This window comes from Gavia stellata, chromosome 1 (genome assembly GCF_030936135.1).
Source record: "Gavia stellata isolate bGavSte3 chromosome 1, bGavSte3.hap2, whole genome shotgun sequence".
In the NCBI taxonomy this organism is placed as follows: Eukaryota; Metazoa; Chordata; class Aves; order Gaviiformes; family Gaviidae; genus Gavia; species Gavia stellata.
The window spans coordinates 98,332,977-98,352,526 of record NC_082594.1 but is presented as its reverse complement, the minus strand read 5'-3'; the positions used below and the strand labels follow the sequence as shown (position 1 = coordinate 98,352,526).

Sequence of the window (19,550 nt, the reverse complement as noted above, 5' to 3'; positions counted from 1 at the left end):
ACATTTTTCAGCTTTTCAGGCAGGAGATAAGCTGTACAAATAAGATAAACTGTAAATACTTTAATTGTATGCTTGTTGTGTATACTATGTTAGTTCAGTCTGTCTGTTGACTGGTCCTGGTCCCCTCAGAATCTCACAAATAACAATCCTGCCATATTTGAATCCCTGCAGCTAATTCATATTTATCCTTATTAAAGTTTCTTTTGCTTTGTTTAAAGGATGATATAGGCATTTTAATTCTATTCCACCTATTTCCCAAATGGGACACAGGGTGACTCAGCCCCTCTGGCTTCTGTAACATTCCATTAAGAGACAGCCTGATGTCTGTGACATGATTGTAGGTTGCTTTCTGCTAATTCTTAAACTCCTTCTGGTTTTGTTGCTGCTGCTGTTGTTGTTGTTTGGGTTTCTTTGTGGTGTGGGTTTTTTTCCTGCTCAAGTATTTCAGTTTTAAGTAAAGCATGTAACAAGTTTGCTCCTCATCATGACAAGTTTCAGAACTCCAGAAACTGAGTCCCATTCCCAGACCTGTGTGAAATTATGCAGTTAACAAACTTATGAATGACTTTGTTTATACTGAAGTCAATGACCCACAGCAGCTCTCAAAGGGCCTGGTCTAATATGGTCTGCTACAAATGCAGATACGCAACACAGGAGCTCCAGGAATACTTTTTGTGTCAGATACCTGAAAGTCCTTCCCAATGATGCATGAGTACCCAGTTTTAGCCTAGGGCAATGTCTGAAGGTTGTCTTATTCCAGACATCTACTGTGACTCATCTGCCCATGAGTTCCTCGCCCTTCATTCCCTTTATAGTCAGTGGAGAAAGATGAACACTTTGGCAGTGTGAGCCTGGAGTGGACATCTAAAGTACTTGGATGACTCTGCTTTGGAAGTACCTGCTCTGCTCTGCTGTTAATTTCTATTAATGTATATTAATTTCCTTTATATTTGAGTTAAATTGCCCTTTTTCTGCTTTGCACCTGAAGGCACTGAGAGCTCTTTGAATTTTCTGCCAATCTGCATCATTTTATGACTGAAGTGATGACTATGACAAGCAGTCACTACTAATTCTTTCTTCTGTCTGTTTTCTGAAGTGGTGTTCTTCCTAACATCAGCCTTCCTGGAAATCATTCATCTGTGTTAGTTCTGTCACTCCTTTCTCATAACTATTTTTAACCAGATACTGCAGGGAACTTATGCTCTGGGGTGACAAGTTAGTGCTGAACCCTCTTTCTCCTTTTTTTTCCTCCCTAGAAAAAGGCCTCTCTTTGCTAGGGTACCATCTGTGCAACTATAGCCTGACCAAAAATGTGTTTAAAATGGTTGCCTACCAAAAGTCGTATGAGAAAAGCACTTCCTGTGGAGGATGGATACCATGGATGGTGTGTCCCCGGACGTACTATAAAACCTGGTATCATACTGTTGAAGTCCCTGAAACCATCACTCTTACAGATTGCTGTGAAGGATATGAGCAAGTTGGGCTCTACTGCTCTTTAGGTAAGTTTTAGTCAAATTAATAGTTGAAATGAATGTCTGATGGAAGAGGACTCACTCACTTGAACTGAGACATCTAAAGGCTTAATTCAGTTCTGGGCAATAGGTTCCTGCTCACTGACATTAGTGAGTCTGCAAAAATCTACAGTAATCTTGGTCCAACAAGGTAAGGAGTAGACATGAAAGACTAATGCTCCTGATTCTTGCTCTTTGCCACCCCTAGTCACAAATTCACTAACGTTCCAGGTAAGCATGAAGAAGGCACCTGCTTGTTCCCCGTACAAGGGCTCATTACTTGTCCTGGTTCAGGCCAGTATCTGTGGCAAAGTGCAATAGCTCCTGTAGCCCTGCCTAGTATGCCTGCATTTACAGTAGGAGTTTTCTTCTCAAAAGTAATTCAAGATGCACTAGAATAACATCTCCTTTGATTTGGAGCAGGGTCAATTCCCAGGACACAAACCCAGTTTTAGTGTTAATTTAAAACAACCTGTGGCCACAGGACAAGTTGGCACCAACTGCTTTCCAATCAAACCCACATTAGGGCCCGTTTTCTCAGGGCTTCTTTGGTTACCTAGGGCTATGTTGGAGGACTGGAAACTGGTGAACCTTTTGGTGGATCTGATCTAACTTCTGAGTTTTAACAAGTCTCTACTTGGGAAGACTTCGACTCAAGTTGGAAGCTTTTTCCCCTTCCCACATCAGGGCTACCAGTTGTCAACAAGAAATTGCTATTTTTTAGCAGAACTTGAGTCGTAGGTGGAAGGGATTCCTTGGGGAAAAGGAACATTTTTTTCTTTTTTTTCAATGGATAAACCCACACGGTTTTAAGCTGAACAGGCATCTTGGATTAGCTAGGCTAGCACTGAACTGTTCTAGCATCCAGAAAAGATCTGCAGGACATAATTTTGTCTCCTATTTTCAGTATGACATTGCATTTTCTCCATTTCCCCTTTTCAAGTTATCATCCTGGGAATTTACATAGTCTCAACACTGTAACAATAGATCGAAAAGGAAAGTTCCTATTACAGCCCTGGTCCTCGCTTTGGGTCATAAGACTTGGGTGACTCAGTTCTATGGGAATGTCCCCGAACCTGCTCCTGCATCAGATCATATAACGTGACATGAGAGGGTATGAGCCATATGTCTTGTCATGGGATCTATAAAGAACAATGTGTTCATCCTTCTTTTAAGTTGCTTCAGAGCATTGGAAAATGAACCTCCAAACAATTTTTGCAAGGTAATTTCTCAACGGTTATTAGTAGAATATTGTGTCTAGCAGGAAAAATCCTTTAACAGAAAGATGAGACCACAGAAGTGGTCATTGTGTTTTACTTGTTCTTAAAGTGATTTGCTAGAGAAGAGGAATGAAAGCATAATTAGATACACATCATCGCTCATTGTATCCTGCAATTGTTTGGCTCTGTGACTGTTGTGGAGTGTCAGCCAGGGCAAAATTTGACCTGCAGGTTACAGTATGTCCAGGCAGTCTTCTCAGACTGACAATGGACCCGCTGTTGATCATATGTATTTTCCAAGCTGGGGAGAATCTCCAGGAGATCTAATTAGTATTGAATAGTCATTTCAGTAAGGTCTTTTTGATATAAATGCATGTGCATACATGTGTGCACATATGTATCAAATGATAAGGCTGAGAAACAATCGGAGAAAATTGCTTTTTAATTCTGCAGTACAAGGAAATAGCTGTGTCAGCTAAATGTTGAAGAGTCACTAGCTAGTTATGTTTGTCTCTATTTGCACAAGAAACTCTATGAATGACCAGGATTTTCAAGGTTTTCAGAACCTCTGAAAATCAAGACCGTGTTCTTCAGTGGAAAAAAAGGCATCCTGGTAACACTTTAAATATTTTTTCCCAGTATAATTCTATGCCTCTAAAAAATATCTCTAGGGATATTTTAGGCTTGAGAGCTGTTGATGAGTTTATTTCATCCAACATTAACAAATTGGTAAATCCCTTGTAAAGCTTAGCTGCAGAATTTCTGTTCTGCCCTTGCCACATGGTTGATGGGCACTCTGGACAGGTGTGTCCATGAAATGCTGTGGTCACCTTGACTCTTTTTCCTGTCAAAGTTAATTTGGGAATATTTTAAACCATAAAAGGATTTGTATGGCTTCTAGGTGATTTCTGTGTTTACATTATTCTGGTACCTTTGCTTTTCAGGGCATTAGTCATAAATTCTGTGAACGGTAATGCACTGTCTAGACACAGTCTTAAATAAATGATGAAAAGAGAAAGTGGAACTGCTGAAATTACTGCACAGCATGCTGTTGAACTACTGTTATTTTCTTCTTGACATTATTCATGCTGGCATGCTCTCCATCCTGCTAGGAGTGGAAAGGTCTCCATGACCTTTCATGGTAACCTGCTCCTGGCCACTCCCCACATTTTCTTCCTAGAAGGAAACATTTACCCCTGCATGGGATAAGGCAGGCCCCACTTTTCTTATTTCTTTACTGTTGGGGAAAAAATGTCTATATCTTTCATCAACTTGCTCTGGTAGTTCTCACTAGTTGCCCATCAATCCATTAGAATAGTAGTACACACACACACACAAACAACTTCAACTTTATTTTAAATAAAAACTGCAAAGTTACCTAAAAGTTACAAAGTGCTATAATTAATTATAAAGGTAGAATGAAATAAAAACAATCTTTGTTTCTTCTCTTTATGCCTATGCATGCAGATTAGTAAACTTTTCATGACCTGATCCCACGCTGCCTTGCCCCGAGGACCACGTTTCCATGTGGTGCTCAGGGACGATGGAGACCCTCTAAGGAGCTTCCCAGCAGTGCATCAACCTGGACTTTGTGTTTGGTGCGTGGTTCAGTGCTCTGTTGAGCCCCTCTCTGAACACAGAATTATTTATCACCTCTTGAGGTGAATCCTGCGGCCATTCACAGCAATTTGTCTTCATGAAGTCTACGGGAAGGGAGGAAGGTTCTCTGTCTTTCACAGCTGGGTAACTGAGCTGCAGAGAGGCTGAGATGAAACCATTTTGTGTGCCCACTCTCAGACACCTAGGGTGCGGTTTTAAATTTTTAAAAAATTATTTTTATTTTGATTTTCAGAGTGCTTAGCGCTGCCTTTAATAACTTGTGTGGTTGGAGCACAGAGCCTTGTGTCCTCGATGGTGTCTGTGAGCAGTCCCCTGATTGCTAAGCAGGTCCCAGGGCTGCAGGTCAGGTTCCTGGACCTGCAAAACCCAGGGCTCTGAAAGGTTCTTACGAGTGCGTTGTTAGGAGACTTTCCCAGCATCTTGCAGGAATTTCTTTTAAGCAAAGACGGGGTCCAATTCTCCAGGCTAATTTCCAGCTGCTTGAATCAATGATATCGTTACTTCTCCTGGTGACTGGTTTGCTGCCAACCTTCCACCTTACTGTATAAGATGAAACCAGAGGGCTTCCTCATCTGCCATCTAACCCTGTTTGATACCCAGCCAGGGAGCAAGAGAGTGCATCAGCATGTGATGAAGGCTGGTTTTTAAGCACACATGTACAAAAACGCATTGAAACAAGAAGGCCCAGACAACCTTAATCCTGGAGGTTCTTAATTTGAGAGCACTTAATAGGCAATGTTAAGGCCACACTTTAATCAGGGTAAGCTTTGTGTGCGTAACTTCCTAAGGTTTTCAGAAAAACAACAGTAAAGTAAAAACCCCTTAATTTTAGGTGCCCAGGTAGCTCCTCAGCAGGGCTGGGACCTTTCAGAGCCTGTGTGCAGATGTTTGCGTGCTGGGTCTAACCAGAGCAGTGGGAAGCTGTGGCACGGCTGTCCCGCCTGCTTGGGCTGTCACCAGAAAGCCATGGGACAGGGGTGTCACCGGGGGCATGCGGGCAGCATTGCGGCATACCCCCAGGGTGAGAAGGGGGGATCTCACCCAGAAGCAGGTGTATGGCTGTCCTGTGGTTTGCGTCCCTCGTGTGTCCCCAGCAGCCACAGAAATGGGATTATGGGAGTTGGAGGGTACATCCCTGCCAATTCCTTGTGGTGTCTGCTTATAGGCCTTCTGTCCAGGAATTGCCTTGTCCCTTTTTGAGCCCACCGAAGCTGTCAGCCTCCACACCCTCCTGGGCTGACACATTGCAGAAGTTCAATCCCCTTTGGCTAAAGAAGTGTGTACTTTTACCTATTTTATTATGGGCCCTGGTGAATGCCAGCTCTGCTTTCACCATACTCCTTGCCTTTGGGATTTTGTAAACCTTGATTGCATCCCCCTCAGCCTTGTCTCACAGCAAAAAGTCCCAGCCTTTTTAGTAGTCTGTCCTTGCAAGTTATCTGCTCCATTCAGTTACTCACTCTGTGCCTTTTCTGACTGCATTAGAATCATAGAATCATTTAGGTTGGAAAAGACCTTTAAGATCATTGAGTCCAACCATAAACCTAGCACTGCCAAGTCCCACTAAATCATGTCCCTAAGCGCCACGTCTACACATCTTTTAAATACCTCCAGGGATGGTGACTCAACCACTTCCCTGGGCAGCCTGTTCCAATGCTTGACAACCCTTTCGGTGAAGAAATTTTTCCTAATATCCAGCCTGAACCTCCCCTGGAGCAACTTGAGGCCGTTTCCTCTTGTCCTGTCGCTAGTCACTTGGGAGAAGAGACCAACACCCACCTCTCTTCAACCTCCTTTCAGGTAATTGTAGAGAGCGATAAGGTCTCCCCTCAGCCTCCTCTTCTCCAGACTGAACAACCCCAGCTCCCTCAGCCGCTCCTCATAAGACTTGTGCTCCAGACCCCTCACCAGCTTCGTCGCCCTTCTCTGGACACGCTCCAGCACCTCAATGTCCTTCTTGTAGTGAGGGGCCCAAAACTGAACACAGTATTCGAGGTGCGGCCTCACCAGTGCCGAGTACAGGGGCACGATCACCTCCCTGCTCCTGCTGGCCACACTATTTCTGATACAGGCCAGGATGCCGTTGGCCTTCTTGGCCACCTGGGCACGCTGCCGGCTCATATTCAGCTGGCTGTTGATCAACCCTCCCAGGTCCTTTTCCACCAAGCAGCTTTCCAGCCACTCGTCCCCAGGCCTGTAGCGTTGCATGGGGTTGTTGTGACCAAAGTGCAGGACCTGGTGCTTGGCCTTGTTGAACCTCATACAATTGGCCTCGGCCCATCGATCCGGCCTGTCCAGATCCCTCTGCAGAGCCTTCCTGCCCTCAAGCAGATCAACACTCCCGCCCAACTTGGTGTCGTCTGCAAACTTGCTGAGGGTGCACTCGATTCGCTCGTCCAGATCATTGATAAAGATATTAAATGGAACTGGCCCCAATACTGAGCCCTGGAGGACACCACCTGTGACCGACCACCAACTGGATTTAACTCCATTCACCACAACTCTTTGGGCCCGGCCATCCAGCCAGTTTTTCACCCAGTGAAGAGTATACCTGTCCAAGCCATGAGCAGCCAGTTTCTCCAGAATGCTGTGGGAAACGGTGTCAAAGGCTTTACTAAAGCCCAGGTAAACAACATCCACAGCCTTTCCCTCATCCACTAAGGGGATCACCCGGTCACAGAAGGAGATCAGGTTGGTCAAGCAGGACCTGCCCTTCATGCACCCATGCTGACTGGGCCTCATCACCTGGTTGTCCTGTACGTGCTGTGTGACGGCACTCAAGATGATCTACTCCATAATCTTCCCCGGCACCAAGGTCAGACTGATAGGCCTGTAGTTCCCTGGATCCTCCTTCTGGCCCTTGTTGTAGATAAGCATCCCATTTGCTAACCTCCAGTCAACTGGGACCTCCCCAGTTAGCCAGGGCTGCTGGTAGATGATGGGAAGTGGCTTGGTGAGCACTTCCACCAGCTCCCTCAGTACCCTTGGGTGGATCCCATCAGGCCCCGTAGATTTGTGTGTGTCTAGTGGTGTAGCAGGTCACTAACCATTTTCCCTTGGATTATGGGGGCTTCATTCTGTTCCCTATCCCTGTCTTCCAGCTCAGGGGGCTGGATACCCAGAGAACAACTGGTCTTACTGAGGCAAAGGTGGCATTAAGTACCTCATCCTTTCCCTCATCCTTTGTCACTATGTTTTCCCCCGCATCCAGTAAAGGATGGAGATTCTCCTTAGCCCTCCTTTTGTTGCTAATGTATTTATAGAAAAATTTTTTGTTGTCTTTTATGGCAGTAGCCATATTAAGTTCTAACTGGGCTTTGGCCCTTCTGATTTTCTCCCTGCAAAACCTCACAACATCCTTGTAGTCCTCCTGAGTTGCCTGCCCCTTCTTCCAAAGGTCTTAAACTCTCTTTTTTCCTGAGCTCCAGCCAAAGCTCTCTGTTCAGCCAGGCCAGTCTTCTTCCCTGCTGGCTCATCTTTCAGCACATGGGGACAGCCTGCTCCCGCGCCTTTAAGATTTCCTTCGTGAAGAATGTCCAGCTTTCCTGGACTCCTTTGCCTTTCAGGACTGCCTCCAAGGGACTCTGTTAACCAAGCTCCTAAACAGGCCAAAGTCTGCCCTCTGGAAGTCCAAGGTAGCAGTTCTGCTATCCCCTCTCCTTACTTCTTCGAGAATCAAAAACTCTTATCATTTCATGATCACTGTGCCCAAGACGGTCTCCAACCATTGCATCACCCATGCACAAGTCCTTCTCTATTTGCAAACAACAGGTCCAGTGGAGTGCCTTCCCTAGTTGACTCGCTCACCAGCTGTGTCAGGAAGTTATTCCACACACTCCAGGAACCTCCAAGACTGTTTCTTCTCTGCTGTATTGTATTTCCAGCAGACATCTGGTAACTTGTAGACCCCCATGAGAACAAGGGCTAGCCATCATGAGACTTCTCCCAGCTGCTTATAGAGTATTTTTTCTGCCTCTTCATCCTGGTTGGGTGGTCTATAACAGACTCCCACCATGACATCTGCCTTGTTGGCCTCCCCCCTGATTCTTACCCACAAACACTCAACCCTATCATCACCATCATTGAGCTCTAGACAGTCAAAACACTCCCTAACATATAGGGCTACCCCACCACTCCTCCTTCTTTGCCTATCCCTTCTGAAGAGTTTATACCCATCCATTGCAACACTCCAGTTGTGAGAGTCATCCCACCACGTTTCCGTGATTGCAACTGTATCATAGTTTTCTTGCTGCACAATGGCTTCCAGCTCCTCCTGTTTGTGGCCCATGCTGCGTGCATTGATGTAGATGCACTTTAGTTGGGCTATTAATCCCGCCACCTTTTTGGGGGCAGAAGCCCTAATTCCTATGTGACCATTCTCAGGTGCTTCCATGGCTTCTAACACATCAATAACCCTTGTGTCTTTGCTGCCCTGTGGATCTCCATCCCTCACCTCCACTGAAATGGCAGACTGAAGGATCTGGCTAGCACACCATCCCTCAAACATTGGCGTGCTGCCCCCAGGCTTATCTCTAGTGAGCCTGGTTTTATCCCTTTCCCCCTTCAAATCTAGTTTAAAGCTCTTTCCACGAGCCCTGCTAACTCCTGCGCAAAGATCCTTTTCCCCCTTTGAGACAGGTGTACCCCACTTGTCGCCAGCAGGCCCCAGGGAAAGCAGGGGTACCCAGAGTTGCATCTGAGCTGCGGGCTCACCGGAGGCCACTGCCAGCTCTCCACCGATTGCCAGTGCAAGTGCCAATGGGGCAGAGCATGGCCACATCGCGGTGGTGCCGGTGGGATGAACCTGTTGGAGGTGGCAGTGGCTAAATTTCATTAAGTTTATTCTGAGCATGCACAGTCTGATTTTGTGTTCTGACAGCCATGTTCCTCCACTGTCCAACAGCTGTGTCCTTGCCGAATTTCACTCCATGGCTCCTGAATATGTCTAGTGAATGATAGGTCTTTTCAGGAAAAGGTATTAAATATTTCTCAGATGCTAAACCAGCACATGCCCTGCATCCCATTTTACCTTCGGACAGGCAATTGGGATGGAAAGCATCCATCTGAGCAGGTAAAGACTAGCATTGCTCAAAGACCCCAACCCCGCAAAACAGCGTCATGTGATGAAAACTGACAGTCTGCCTTTGTAACAGGCTGTGCCAGGAGCTCTTTCTATAATATCATAGATTTGTCTCCACCTTCTGATGCCTGAGACAAATGCAGGGTTTTGGTCCCTGGCTCTGCTGCACCCTCTGGGTGAAACCCAGCCCCTCCAGGTGGAAGGAGAGAGAGGAAGAGGGTTATGGCTGAGCTAATGGTGTCCCTCAGCATCTGTCTCCTGGGAGATCCCTGCATCCTGCGTTCACAGCAGACCGGGCAGCTCTCATGCTGGCAGGCTGGTAACTGAGCTTTCGTTGCTAAGCACTGGGTGCTGCATTTCTGCTTCTGTACATTTATGCAAATAAGGGAGGAGAAAAGCCTATACTTTATCCAACTGACAGAGGAGTTGGCTGGCTTGCTCCCCAGTGCTGGCAGCGTTGCTTGTTAGGTGACTGTCCCCAAGATGATTGAAGTGGAGAGTGTAAATCGAATTTTCAAAGTGCATCTGTATCTGTACAATTAGGCAGAAATGTGATGTGAATCCATCTCTGTTTCCGCTGATGTGAAAATGATGACCTTCTGATTTTAGATAAATGTCTAGTATGGCACATGGCCAGGATTCAATAGTGTATTCTGAGATTGCATGTGACTCATTAAATCTTTTACATTGCATTTAAACATGCCAAAAAAGACCCAGGTGGGAAAAACTGCTTGGAACGTCAAACCTGCTTGAACTGCACCTGAATCTCAGAGCTGGAGAGATTTAGATGCTTGTGTCAAGCTTACCAAGATCCACCTGGTTTGAATAGTAAGGAGCACTGGTGATGTACTAACGCAGGGAAATCCTGTGGTGGTCATGTCTGTGCAAGCTCCCAGTGAAAGATGCTGCTTAGCCTCTCTGCATGGGAGGCTGGGACAGAGCAATTGTGTGAGACTGGGAATGTGTGTGGGACTCATCTGAGGGCAACTGAGGTTGTATCACACATTATTGTGGCTTTAGACTAGAAATTGGGAAGAGGCTTTCTAGCAGTAGGACCTGTTTGGGGGAATGGCCCATAGTCCCAGCCCCAGAGCCAGAAGCAGAGGTTCCTGGTCCATGCTGGGAAGTAGAGTAAGACTACTGGCGCTTGCTGGACTCATAAGTAACTTGAGTAAGATTCCACAGGGTTGATTTTTTTATTTTTCTCGTCCTCCCACTGCAAACCTAGGCCTATGACTCCAAACGAACTTTGGAGGCAGAGTTAGTCCTGGGGAAGACTAACGGCCCTTGGTTTGCAGGCGTGAAGGTGCCCACACTAGGCTGCATTAGGTAGCAGGACTAATCCTGCTCCCTGTAGGGCAGTCAGCCTGTCATTGGGGTTGGGGATGGGGGTCGTGTTTCCTAATTTGCTGCCCAGAGCTCTTGTGGGTCTAACACCAACTCTACTTGAAAGATGCTCACACCTCTGTTAAAGCTTGTGCTTGTTGACTGTGTGCACACAAAGTATACACACACAGTGTATCAAATACAATATAAAAGAGTGTGGGAAAGTGCTGTCCCATGTATTCTGCATGCATATCTTTGAAATTACACCTGCAGGTAACCTGCGTGCTGCTGAGAGGTCTCAACTCAGTGCACTGTTGTCCAGCTTGTGGGTTTTGGCAGGTTTTCCAGCAGAGGTGTGGACCACCATTCCTAAGCTATGCTTACTTTTCTTAATTACCTTTCAGAGACCCTTGACAAGCATACTTTGGGGCGCCCAAAAAGGCATGGACCATAGACTTAAAACCACTGGTCTTAATAGGCTATTTCTTTATGCAAATACGACTGCATGTCCAGTGGATGACTTTAATTGCCCAGGAATGGATCATGAGTTTGTAGGATCAAAAACCTGTAGGCACGAAATGAATAGAAAAGAAAAATCTTTTAGGTTGATTGGAAAGGCTAGAGTTGAGCATTACTTGGAGCTATGTTTGAGAGTGTGGGTGAAAGCAATATTCGTAGAAATATTTTTTTCTTTTCCTCCAGAAAAGAGTATGTGCTGGCATTGAGCCAGGACCACTGTCTGCCCTTGACTTGGGATGCAGTAACCTTCTGCCTTAGCTGCCCTCTCTGCAGGGCTATCCGGCACAGGCTACTGACCTCCCGGGGTGGCTGGCTGGCTGATATGGAGCGGGTGCTGCCAGGCTGCAGATCACAGGCTCAGTTCTGATCTCCTGCCCCTCTCTGTAACCCACTGAACTGTACTCAAGAACAGCATTTTGTCTCCGCTCTCACGTAACATCTTCAATTACTATAACTAAAGGTTAACTTTGTCGCAACAAAAGGTTAAATGAAAACTCCCAATTTCTAGCTTAGACATTACCTGTTTCCTTTGATCATTATATATTATTTGGATTAGTCATAGCTGACATCAGGCACATTTTCTGTTTTGCAGTGCTACAACGTTTCCACATTCAGAAACTAACTAACTATCTATCTATCTACCTATCCATCCATAAATAATTATTAATGGAAAATTATAAATTCAAAATTTCTGTAACAGAAATGTCATGAACGAGAGAAAAATCTGAGAAAATTTACACTCTTGAAATGAAATAATAGTATATTAGGCTGCTATTTTCTCCCCATGAAAATCTCAGAACAGACACACTTCTAAAACAAGGAGGAGCTGTTTGCTGTAAATTAAATAGCACAATTTTATGGAAACAATTTTCTGTATTTTTGTTCTCAGAAATGTTTTTGTTACTTAGCACTCAATAGATCCAGTGTATTTGCCTCAAGACCTGGTATTTGTCCAATGGAGAACGTGGAAACATCTGATTATCCTTGCACGTTCGATACTGAATGTCCAGGGCTTAAAAAATGCTGCAACTCATCCAAAGGAGCAGGCTGTGTGGATCCAATGCCAGAGGGTATGTTACTGATAAACTTAAGACTGCTTCTAATAGAAAGACGCTTAATTTTTCCTTCTGAGGGTGGGAGTGGGCAGGAAAACTGTTACCATAGCTCTTAATAAAACAAATACGTGAATCTGCCTTGGATTGATTCCACGATATTAATTTTCAGTACTTGCACCCGCGATTGTTGAACCGTGGGTGCTGCAGGTCCAGTGGACCTTGCTCAGGTTTTTCTCCTCGTTGGCACCACTGCCTGTGGCATATGGTGAATGAGGCTGTAGCTGATGGCTGTACATGGGCCCTTCATATTTGCCGAGTTAAAGCTTGCTTCAGCTTCTCAGAGCCTTCCTATAGCTCTGTTGCTTTCTATAGCATCAGACCTGAGATGACGGGACTCTTTTATATTGTATGCTTCAGGAAGAACATTCTGGTACAACGTGACAGTGCTTGTGAAAATGGATTTTACTGAATTAATCAGAGTGGATTCCCACCTTCTGAATCATTCGCGCCTTTTGCACTCCATGGTATGTACAAACACGAACACTCCCGTGTGTTGCTTGTTGCGTCCACGTTTCTGTTACTCAGTAACCACCTCTTGGTCCAGCCCAGGAGGGGTCTCATAGTCCTCTGTGCTGGGCATAACCTTGCCAGCCAGTCGCTCCCCCTTTGTTCTGCCAGGTAATTTTTTGGGCCCTAATTTATCCTTAATTGGTGAATGTCAGCCTCATCCTCAAGGAGCTCAAGTAACATTGATTTATCAGCTTCTTTAGTAAATTTTTCTGGTCTCTTCCAAGGGCAATTTAAAGACATTCTGAAATATAGGGTTTTTTTCCTGCTTAAGAATTGCTTGCTCCAGCTCTGGCTCAGTTCAGTTTTGGGTCTATGACCCACAGGGTGCAGATCTCAAGGCGTGCAAAGAGAGATGTTTTCTGATAGGGAGTTTTGCGTTAAACCTTTCAAGAGACAAACCTGATCTATGGCACTGGGAATTACATGGCAGGTGGACTCAGCACAGAACGGCAGAATCACAGAATCATTAAGGTTGGAAAAGACCTGTAAGATCATCAAGTCCAACCATCAGCCAACACCACCATGCCCATTAAACCATGTCCCACAATGCCTCATCCACACATTCCTTGAACACCTCCAGGGATGGTGACTCCACCACTTCCCTGGGCAGCTTATTCCAGTGTCTCACCACTCTCTCAGTAAAGAAATTTTTCCTAATATCCAGCCTGAACCTCCCCTGGCGCAACCTGAGGCCGTTTCCTCTTGTCCTGTCACTCGTCACTTGGGAGAATAGGCCAACACCCACCTCTCTGCAACCTCCTTTCAGGTAATTGTAGAGAGCGATAAGGTCTCCCCTTCAGCCTCCTCTTCTCCAGACTGAACAACCCCAGCTCCCTCAGCCGCTCCTCATAAGAGCGGCGCCAGAAGTTTCACTGTGAAACCCCAGGATTATGGCTGGGAACTGTGTCTGGGTCAAGGGTGTTTCTTTGCCATTCTTGCCACAGAAGCAGTGCTGGGGGAGACAGCAGGGTGTTGCTTTTGCTGTAGGACCGAGGCTCTGCCTTGTGCACAGATTAGCAGCAGCATTGACAACAATGCGTGCACGGCCATGCGACAGCAGCACGGCCTGCTTTCCCTATCCCCAAGACAGCGGGTGGCAAGAGTCCGAGGTAACCAAGAAAAACACAGCCCTAGCAGAGGCATGAGGCACGCTTCCCGAAAGGAGCAGCTGCAGGAAGAACCAGGCTGCAAACTAAAGTCACGCTCAGACAGGGGGGGCTCGCTCTGTCCTCTAAGCGGTATTTAGGAAATGGATTAATAAACTAGGACAAAGACCCTCCAGGCCATAAACCTGAAGCATTTCCCTAGTACATATCACCAGGCCATGGAGAAAACCAGGCTTGGATGTGGCCTTTGAAAGGTACCCAAGAGGGCAGTTCCCTATTTCCCGCCATTTTTATTTCTACTCCTCCCCAGTTTCCTGCTGGGAGTGGGATAGTAGCAAAAGAAACCCTTCTCCCATCATCAGCTAGCACTGACGGGCAAAAGAATAGAAGGTAGCAGTAGCATGGGGATGTTGCATGAATTTACTTCTTCCTCCTACCTGAATTCACCCTTCTCATATCCTAGAAAAAGTGGGGAACCCAGGTCCTGTTGCTGTATAGTAAGGAATAGAGGGCAATGATCGACGAGACTTTCATATCTCGGTCTAAAGCAAGCTATGGCAAAGTCAAAACTCAAAAATAGGAAATATAAACTGAAGCTTTGCAATGAGCTACTGCTCAGAGGAATGTCTTCCAGGCCCTGTCTGTTTCACTGACTCCTAACGCTCAGGCCACCACCATGTCCCTTCTCTGATCCCTGACTTGCAGCTGTGACAACTTGGTCAGTCCTGGGGTCTCTCTGCGGCTCTTAGTCCCAGCCCTCTTGCTCAGTCTATTGCTTTTCTTCTTTCTCTTTCTATTCCCTTTGCCAGCAGTCTTTTTAGTTGCTTAATGTAAGAAGTGTTGGACAGCTTTATTACCTATGAATTGTAATAGCATGTCTAAAGTATATTCCGTCTATTGAGATTTTGATGTTTAAGCATTACAAGCCAAAGAGACTTTTTCCTTAGCTTTGTGGGTTGCATCCTCCTGCGTAACTACTTGAGATCTGACATGAAGCTCCACACCTCCCTCAGCTTGGCATCACTGTCCTGTAACTCTGTTGTGAAATGTGATAATAAGAAGAGCTCACCTTGCATAAATACAGACCTAAATGTTGCCACTTTGCTATGGGTTCTGAATTGGTGCTTTCTACACTCAGATTATAATGATAAGCATTGCATAGGCTATGCCTCATTGGCATACAGTTGTCCTGATAAGGAAATGAGATTTTGTTCCCTTGTTTTCCAGATTACTGGTGCATTACAGCCCTTGAATGCCTCTGTGCACCATATCCAGAGTAACCGTGCAGAAGTATACGCTGGGACAGTGGCCTCCCAGGTTCTCATTGGACTGCATCAGCCAGCTCCACTAGCGGAGGTTTCTTCTTCCTTGAAGGACATTGTGAAGCGTGTGTATGAAGTGATTGACACAGAAGTGCAAGGTTAATTATTATAATCCTGTCACAGGGGAAGCTTTTTCAGGGGGCTTCATCCATCTTCACTTGTGATTTCATCTGTACGACTATCAATTTGCTTTCAAAAGTAGTGTAGTGAATCTTGTAAACTTTGCAAGTATGGTCCTAACCATATGAAAAAACAAAGGTGTTCAAAATTTGTAGCACAATCATTAGATGTATTAAATAGGCTCTTAAAAAAAGTGTTTAAAGTATACTTAGGAAGTAGATATAGTCTGTTTTTATAGACATGTATTACTTCCAGTAGCTTGCATGAAACAAGGAGTATTTATAGTCTGTCAATTACCATAGCTTATTACTACCTGCTTTTTAAATGTTAGGTAAATATTTAAATATATTTGGTTTAAGTTATTTTTATCTACTTATTACTGTGTAGTTTTCTGAACATTTTCACCCCTGAAATGCATCCATAACCACTGTTGTCATCACTTCTTATTCTGTGTTTACTTTTGAAAACTCAGTCCAACTTTCAGTGAAATCCCTGGGTAGATCTCCTTCTCCCTGCCATTGACATCTCTTATATTTGGATGACACCCTGCAACTGTAAGCAAGAGCTGCCACTAACTGTCCTCTTATTCCAACGATCTGGAGTAAAAAGTGATGGGGTTATAACTGAATGGGGGCTAGTTTTGGGGAAGGGCAGCATTCTGATTTCATTGCACCCATATACACTCAGAATTGCTTCAGCAGAATTACTGCAGATTTACACTCAGATTTACACATTGCAGAAAAATCTTCACACTGCTATCAATATCTATGCAAGGTGTGTTCTTCTTCCTAGATGTCAATGAATGTTCCTATGCTGAATTCAACGCTTGTCCCGAGAAAAACACCTGTGTAAATCTGGAGGGTTATTACAGCTGTGACCCTCAACACGAACATGCAGATGTCAACCCTCACCAACTGAGCCCAAGAAAGGAAGGTAAGAAACATAGGTCTCACCTTGGGAAATACAGAGAACGCTTCTGCAGGTCTTTGTGGTCTATCGCAGGAGCCACCTGCAAGGCAAGGATTTCTGGAGCACACAGTGCCCCTTTTCCTCCTGTTGGGAGAAGATGCCACATAAGCCAGCTGTTAGCTATTCCTGATTGCAATGCAGTGTATATATTTCACAGTACCTGGCAGTTTCTCTTACCTCACCCTCAGCTGTCCTCACTCACCTGCCAAACCCTCTAGCTTCAGACCCTCACTGCTTCTCAGAGCAAGTCACTCAGTGTCAGTACACCTCCCCAGCCTCCTGGGGAAATCCAATTAGTGACACTATTTGTACATGAACTCTCCTTCCCATTTTGACTGCGTGACTGCAGCTGGGACTCAGTGGTTGTATAATCCCCCCCTGGATTATACAGGGTCCTCTGCTGAAGGCAGGTGGAGTTTGGCAATGGGTGAAATAATACTTTGCGGCACCAGTTCAGCAAATTATAGAGGCATGTACTTACAGTCTGCAGTCATCAACAGGCATGCTAACAGGCTTAAAGATAATGAGATAAATAAGTGCTTGCAGATTCAATGCTTTGGTTAGAAAACAATTTTACAATCCTTTAATCTCAAAAATTAAGATAATGTATTACTTTATGCTTTTGTGATATGATAATACGTTTATTTTAATTTCTATATTATTTCTATTGCTGCTTTTCACCTGCAGAAAACATGAATGGTATTATTTTGGATTTGCTTGGTTAGGAATGCTTTAACTCTTTGATAATACTATTTTTCCCCTAGACATAGCAGCATCTACTCCAAGTTCAGCGTTGGATCTCATTAACACGAGCAATAGCTCTCAGTCTATAAGTAATTCAAGTCTTTTTTCCATGACAAACCAAACTACAGATGCTGGGTGCTGTAAGTAACCTTGGATTTGCATTAATATTGTCTTGCTTTTAATTCAGCCACTCTTTATTCCCTTTGTCCTGGGGCTGGTTGAGTTACAGGAGGGTGTTCACAGAAGCTGGTAAGAGTTTTGGAGTGAATCTCCACCTATGGAAACGGAAAGAGAGAGGGTCCCCCAACAAGACATTTGAATCGGGGTCTGTAGTGCTGTGACCACTGAAGAAGGCCACTGTTATTCTTTTGGCTACTGAAGGGAACTGGCCTCCTGGAAGTGGAGCTGGCCGCGCTGGCTTCTTGAGCCACCTGTGCCTGGTGAACCATTCAAGTGCAGGTTCCATCATATGGCTTGTGCTGGATAATCCTCCAGCGCAAGAAGTATGCCAGTGAGGGCTGTGCAAGGCCAGCGCCACTCATTTGCCCTGGACCCAGATCACTGTATGTCGCAGGCTTGTCCTGGGACAAGGTGTGGGAGGAGCTTCACAGGAGCTCCTCCTGGCCACAGCCACCAGGATGAGGGACTCTTGCTTTGAAGATGTTGATGGGGAACATGAATCAGGGAGGTCGGCCAAAGCTACTCTACACTGAAGTTAGCCTTTGTGAATACTGTCCCTGTTATACATGATAGCTGTCTGAGGGACTATGGTGGGAACAAACCCCAGTAGATTTGTCTTTATATGGGTGACTTCAGCCCTTTCAGGTGAGAGTTATCACAATGCTTTTATAATAACTTCCTGTTCTTCTTGAGGGAGGAAATAGCTTTAAGTAGTTCTTTGCCTAGTTCAGAGAGACAGGCTGGATACTCTTGATCTTCATCCACAACTTCTGATCCAAGCTGAAGATAGAGGAATGAAGCGCAAGTCTTTCTAGAGCAGGGGTGGTATGGCTTTGGGGTGTTTGGCAGCCACCTGGCTCAGAGGCCTGGAAACGATTGTGTCCTATTGAAACAATTTAAGAAAACAAACTTTTTTCTCAGGCTAACCATTAGCATGAAAGAATTGAAGTTGTGGCAGCAGCATGCCATGGTCTCTAGGTTAGCGTGGGGGATGATGTTCGTCTCACCTGACCCCAGCTTGTCTACAGGAGAGGTGTCAAGTCTGGGGTCTCTCTCTAGTTAGTAGAGACAGACAGGTTCTGCTGGAGGGCAATTCATCCTACCCAATTTAGACACCTCCTCTGCCTTTGAGGAAAGGAATCATCTCTGAAGGCTCCTGTCTTTTCCCATTGACATGACAATGATTGCACTGGACTAGAGTGGAGTAAATAGGTGAATTGCTGCCCACCACTCTGCCCCCAGCCTGTAAAAGCAGGTGTCTGTGGGGTTTTTCCAGGCATAAATCAAGGCAGCCTTTGCCTGAAGAGGTGCATTTTGATGATTAAAGTGACAAGAGGCACAGAAGGTGTCAACAAATGTAGAGTACAGAGATTCACTATTCCAAACTTATTTCTGTTGCTTGAACCTGGCTAATTATTGTTCCTGTTATTCTGTTGCTTGAACACTGGCTAATTATTAGTTTTACTAGAGATTCAACACAAATAGGTATAGCAAAAAGAAGTAAAAAGAGTAAGCACCCGATTAATCACCCTAATGGGATGGTTCATGGATAAGGGTACCTCGTACTGTGAGAGAGACAGAGTCTGTCCTGATGTAATGTAAGAAGGAGCATCCCATATTGATTGTGAAAGTGCTTGTCTATAATGAATTTAGAATAGCACAATGCTTTAAACATGAAATGTTGATTTTTCTGTGATGACTCTTCCTGGGACTGCAATAGATCCCTCTGCAGTTAGAAACCACCGAATCTTCAGCGTTACTAGCAACAGTTTTGAAATGTCCTGGCATGTCGCTTCTTCTCTGAACCATACTTTCCAAGTCCAAGTGTTCAAGGGCAAAGAGGTTATACAAAACTTGAAGACAGGGGAAATGAAAATGGATGTGTCTGGACTGGAAGCAGGTGTGATGTATTCAGTAGAGATCAGCTATGAAACCTGTGGAAAAACCAGCATCTCCCATCAAAATGTTAAAACAGGTAAATAGTCACTTTAAAATATATATAATTTCTCTCTCTTTCTCTTTCTGTCTTTCTCCACTCACTTGCAGCTCAGCAATGATCCATTTGGTCCACCCGGAACTCCATTTTCCACCTCCTTCAGCACTTCTTCTCTCCTCCACCCCAGCATTTATGCAATCCCGACTACCAGGCAGCAGAGCTCTGGCTTTAGTTGATAAAGCAGTGCTGGAGCTGACTCAGACTATTACAGA

The 19,550-nt window shown here is 45.1% G+C and overlaps 1 protein-coding gene across 1 annotated transcript in view; it reads left to right on the top strand.

Annotated features, from left to right (window-relative positions):
* Nucleotides 1-735: 735 nt before the first annotated feature.
* UMODL1 (uromodulin like 1) overlaps nucleotides 736-19,550 on the top strand; it is a 50,460-nt gene continuing 31,645 nt past the window's right edge. Inside the window, exons 1-6 of the mRNA XM_059818161.1 lie at nucleotides 736-814; nucleotides 1,257-1,499; nucleotides 12,749-12,855; nucleotides 15,235-15,427; nucleotides 16,242-16,382; nucleotides 19,063-19,317. Coding sequence (XP_059674144.1) covers nucleotides 736-814; nucleotides 1,257-1,499; nucleotides 12,749-12,855; nucleotides 15,235-15,427; nucleotides 16,242-16,382; nucleotides 19,063-19,317 — 1,018 coding nt within the window. The remainder of the gene's footprint in view (nucleotides 815-1,256; nucleotides 1,500-12,748; nucleotides 12,856-15,234; nucleotides 15,428-16,241; nucleotides 16,383-19,062; nucleotides 19,318-19,550) is intronic.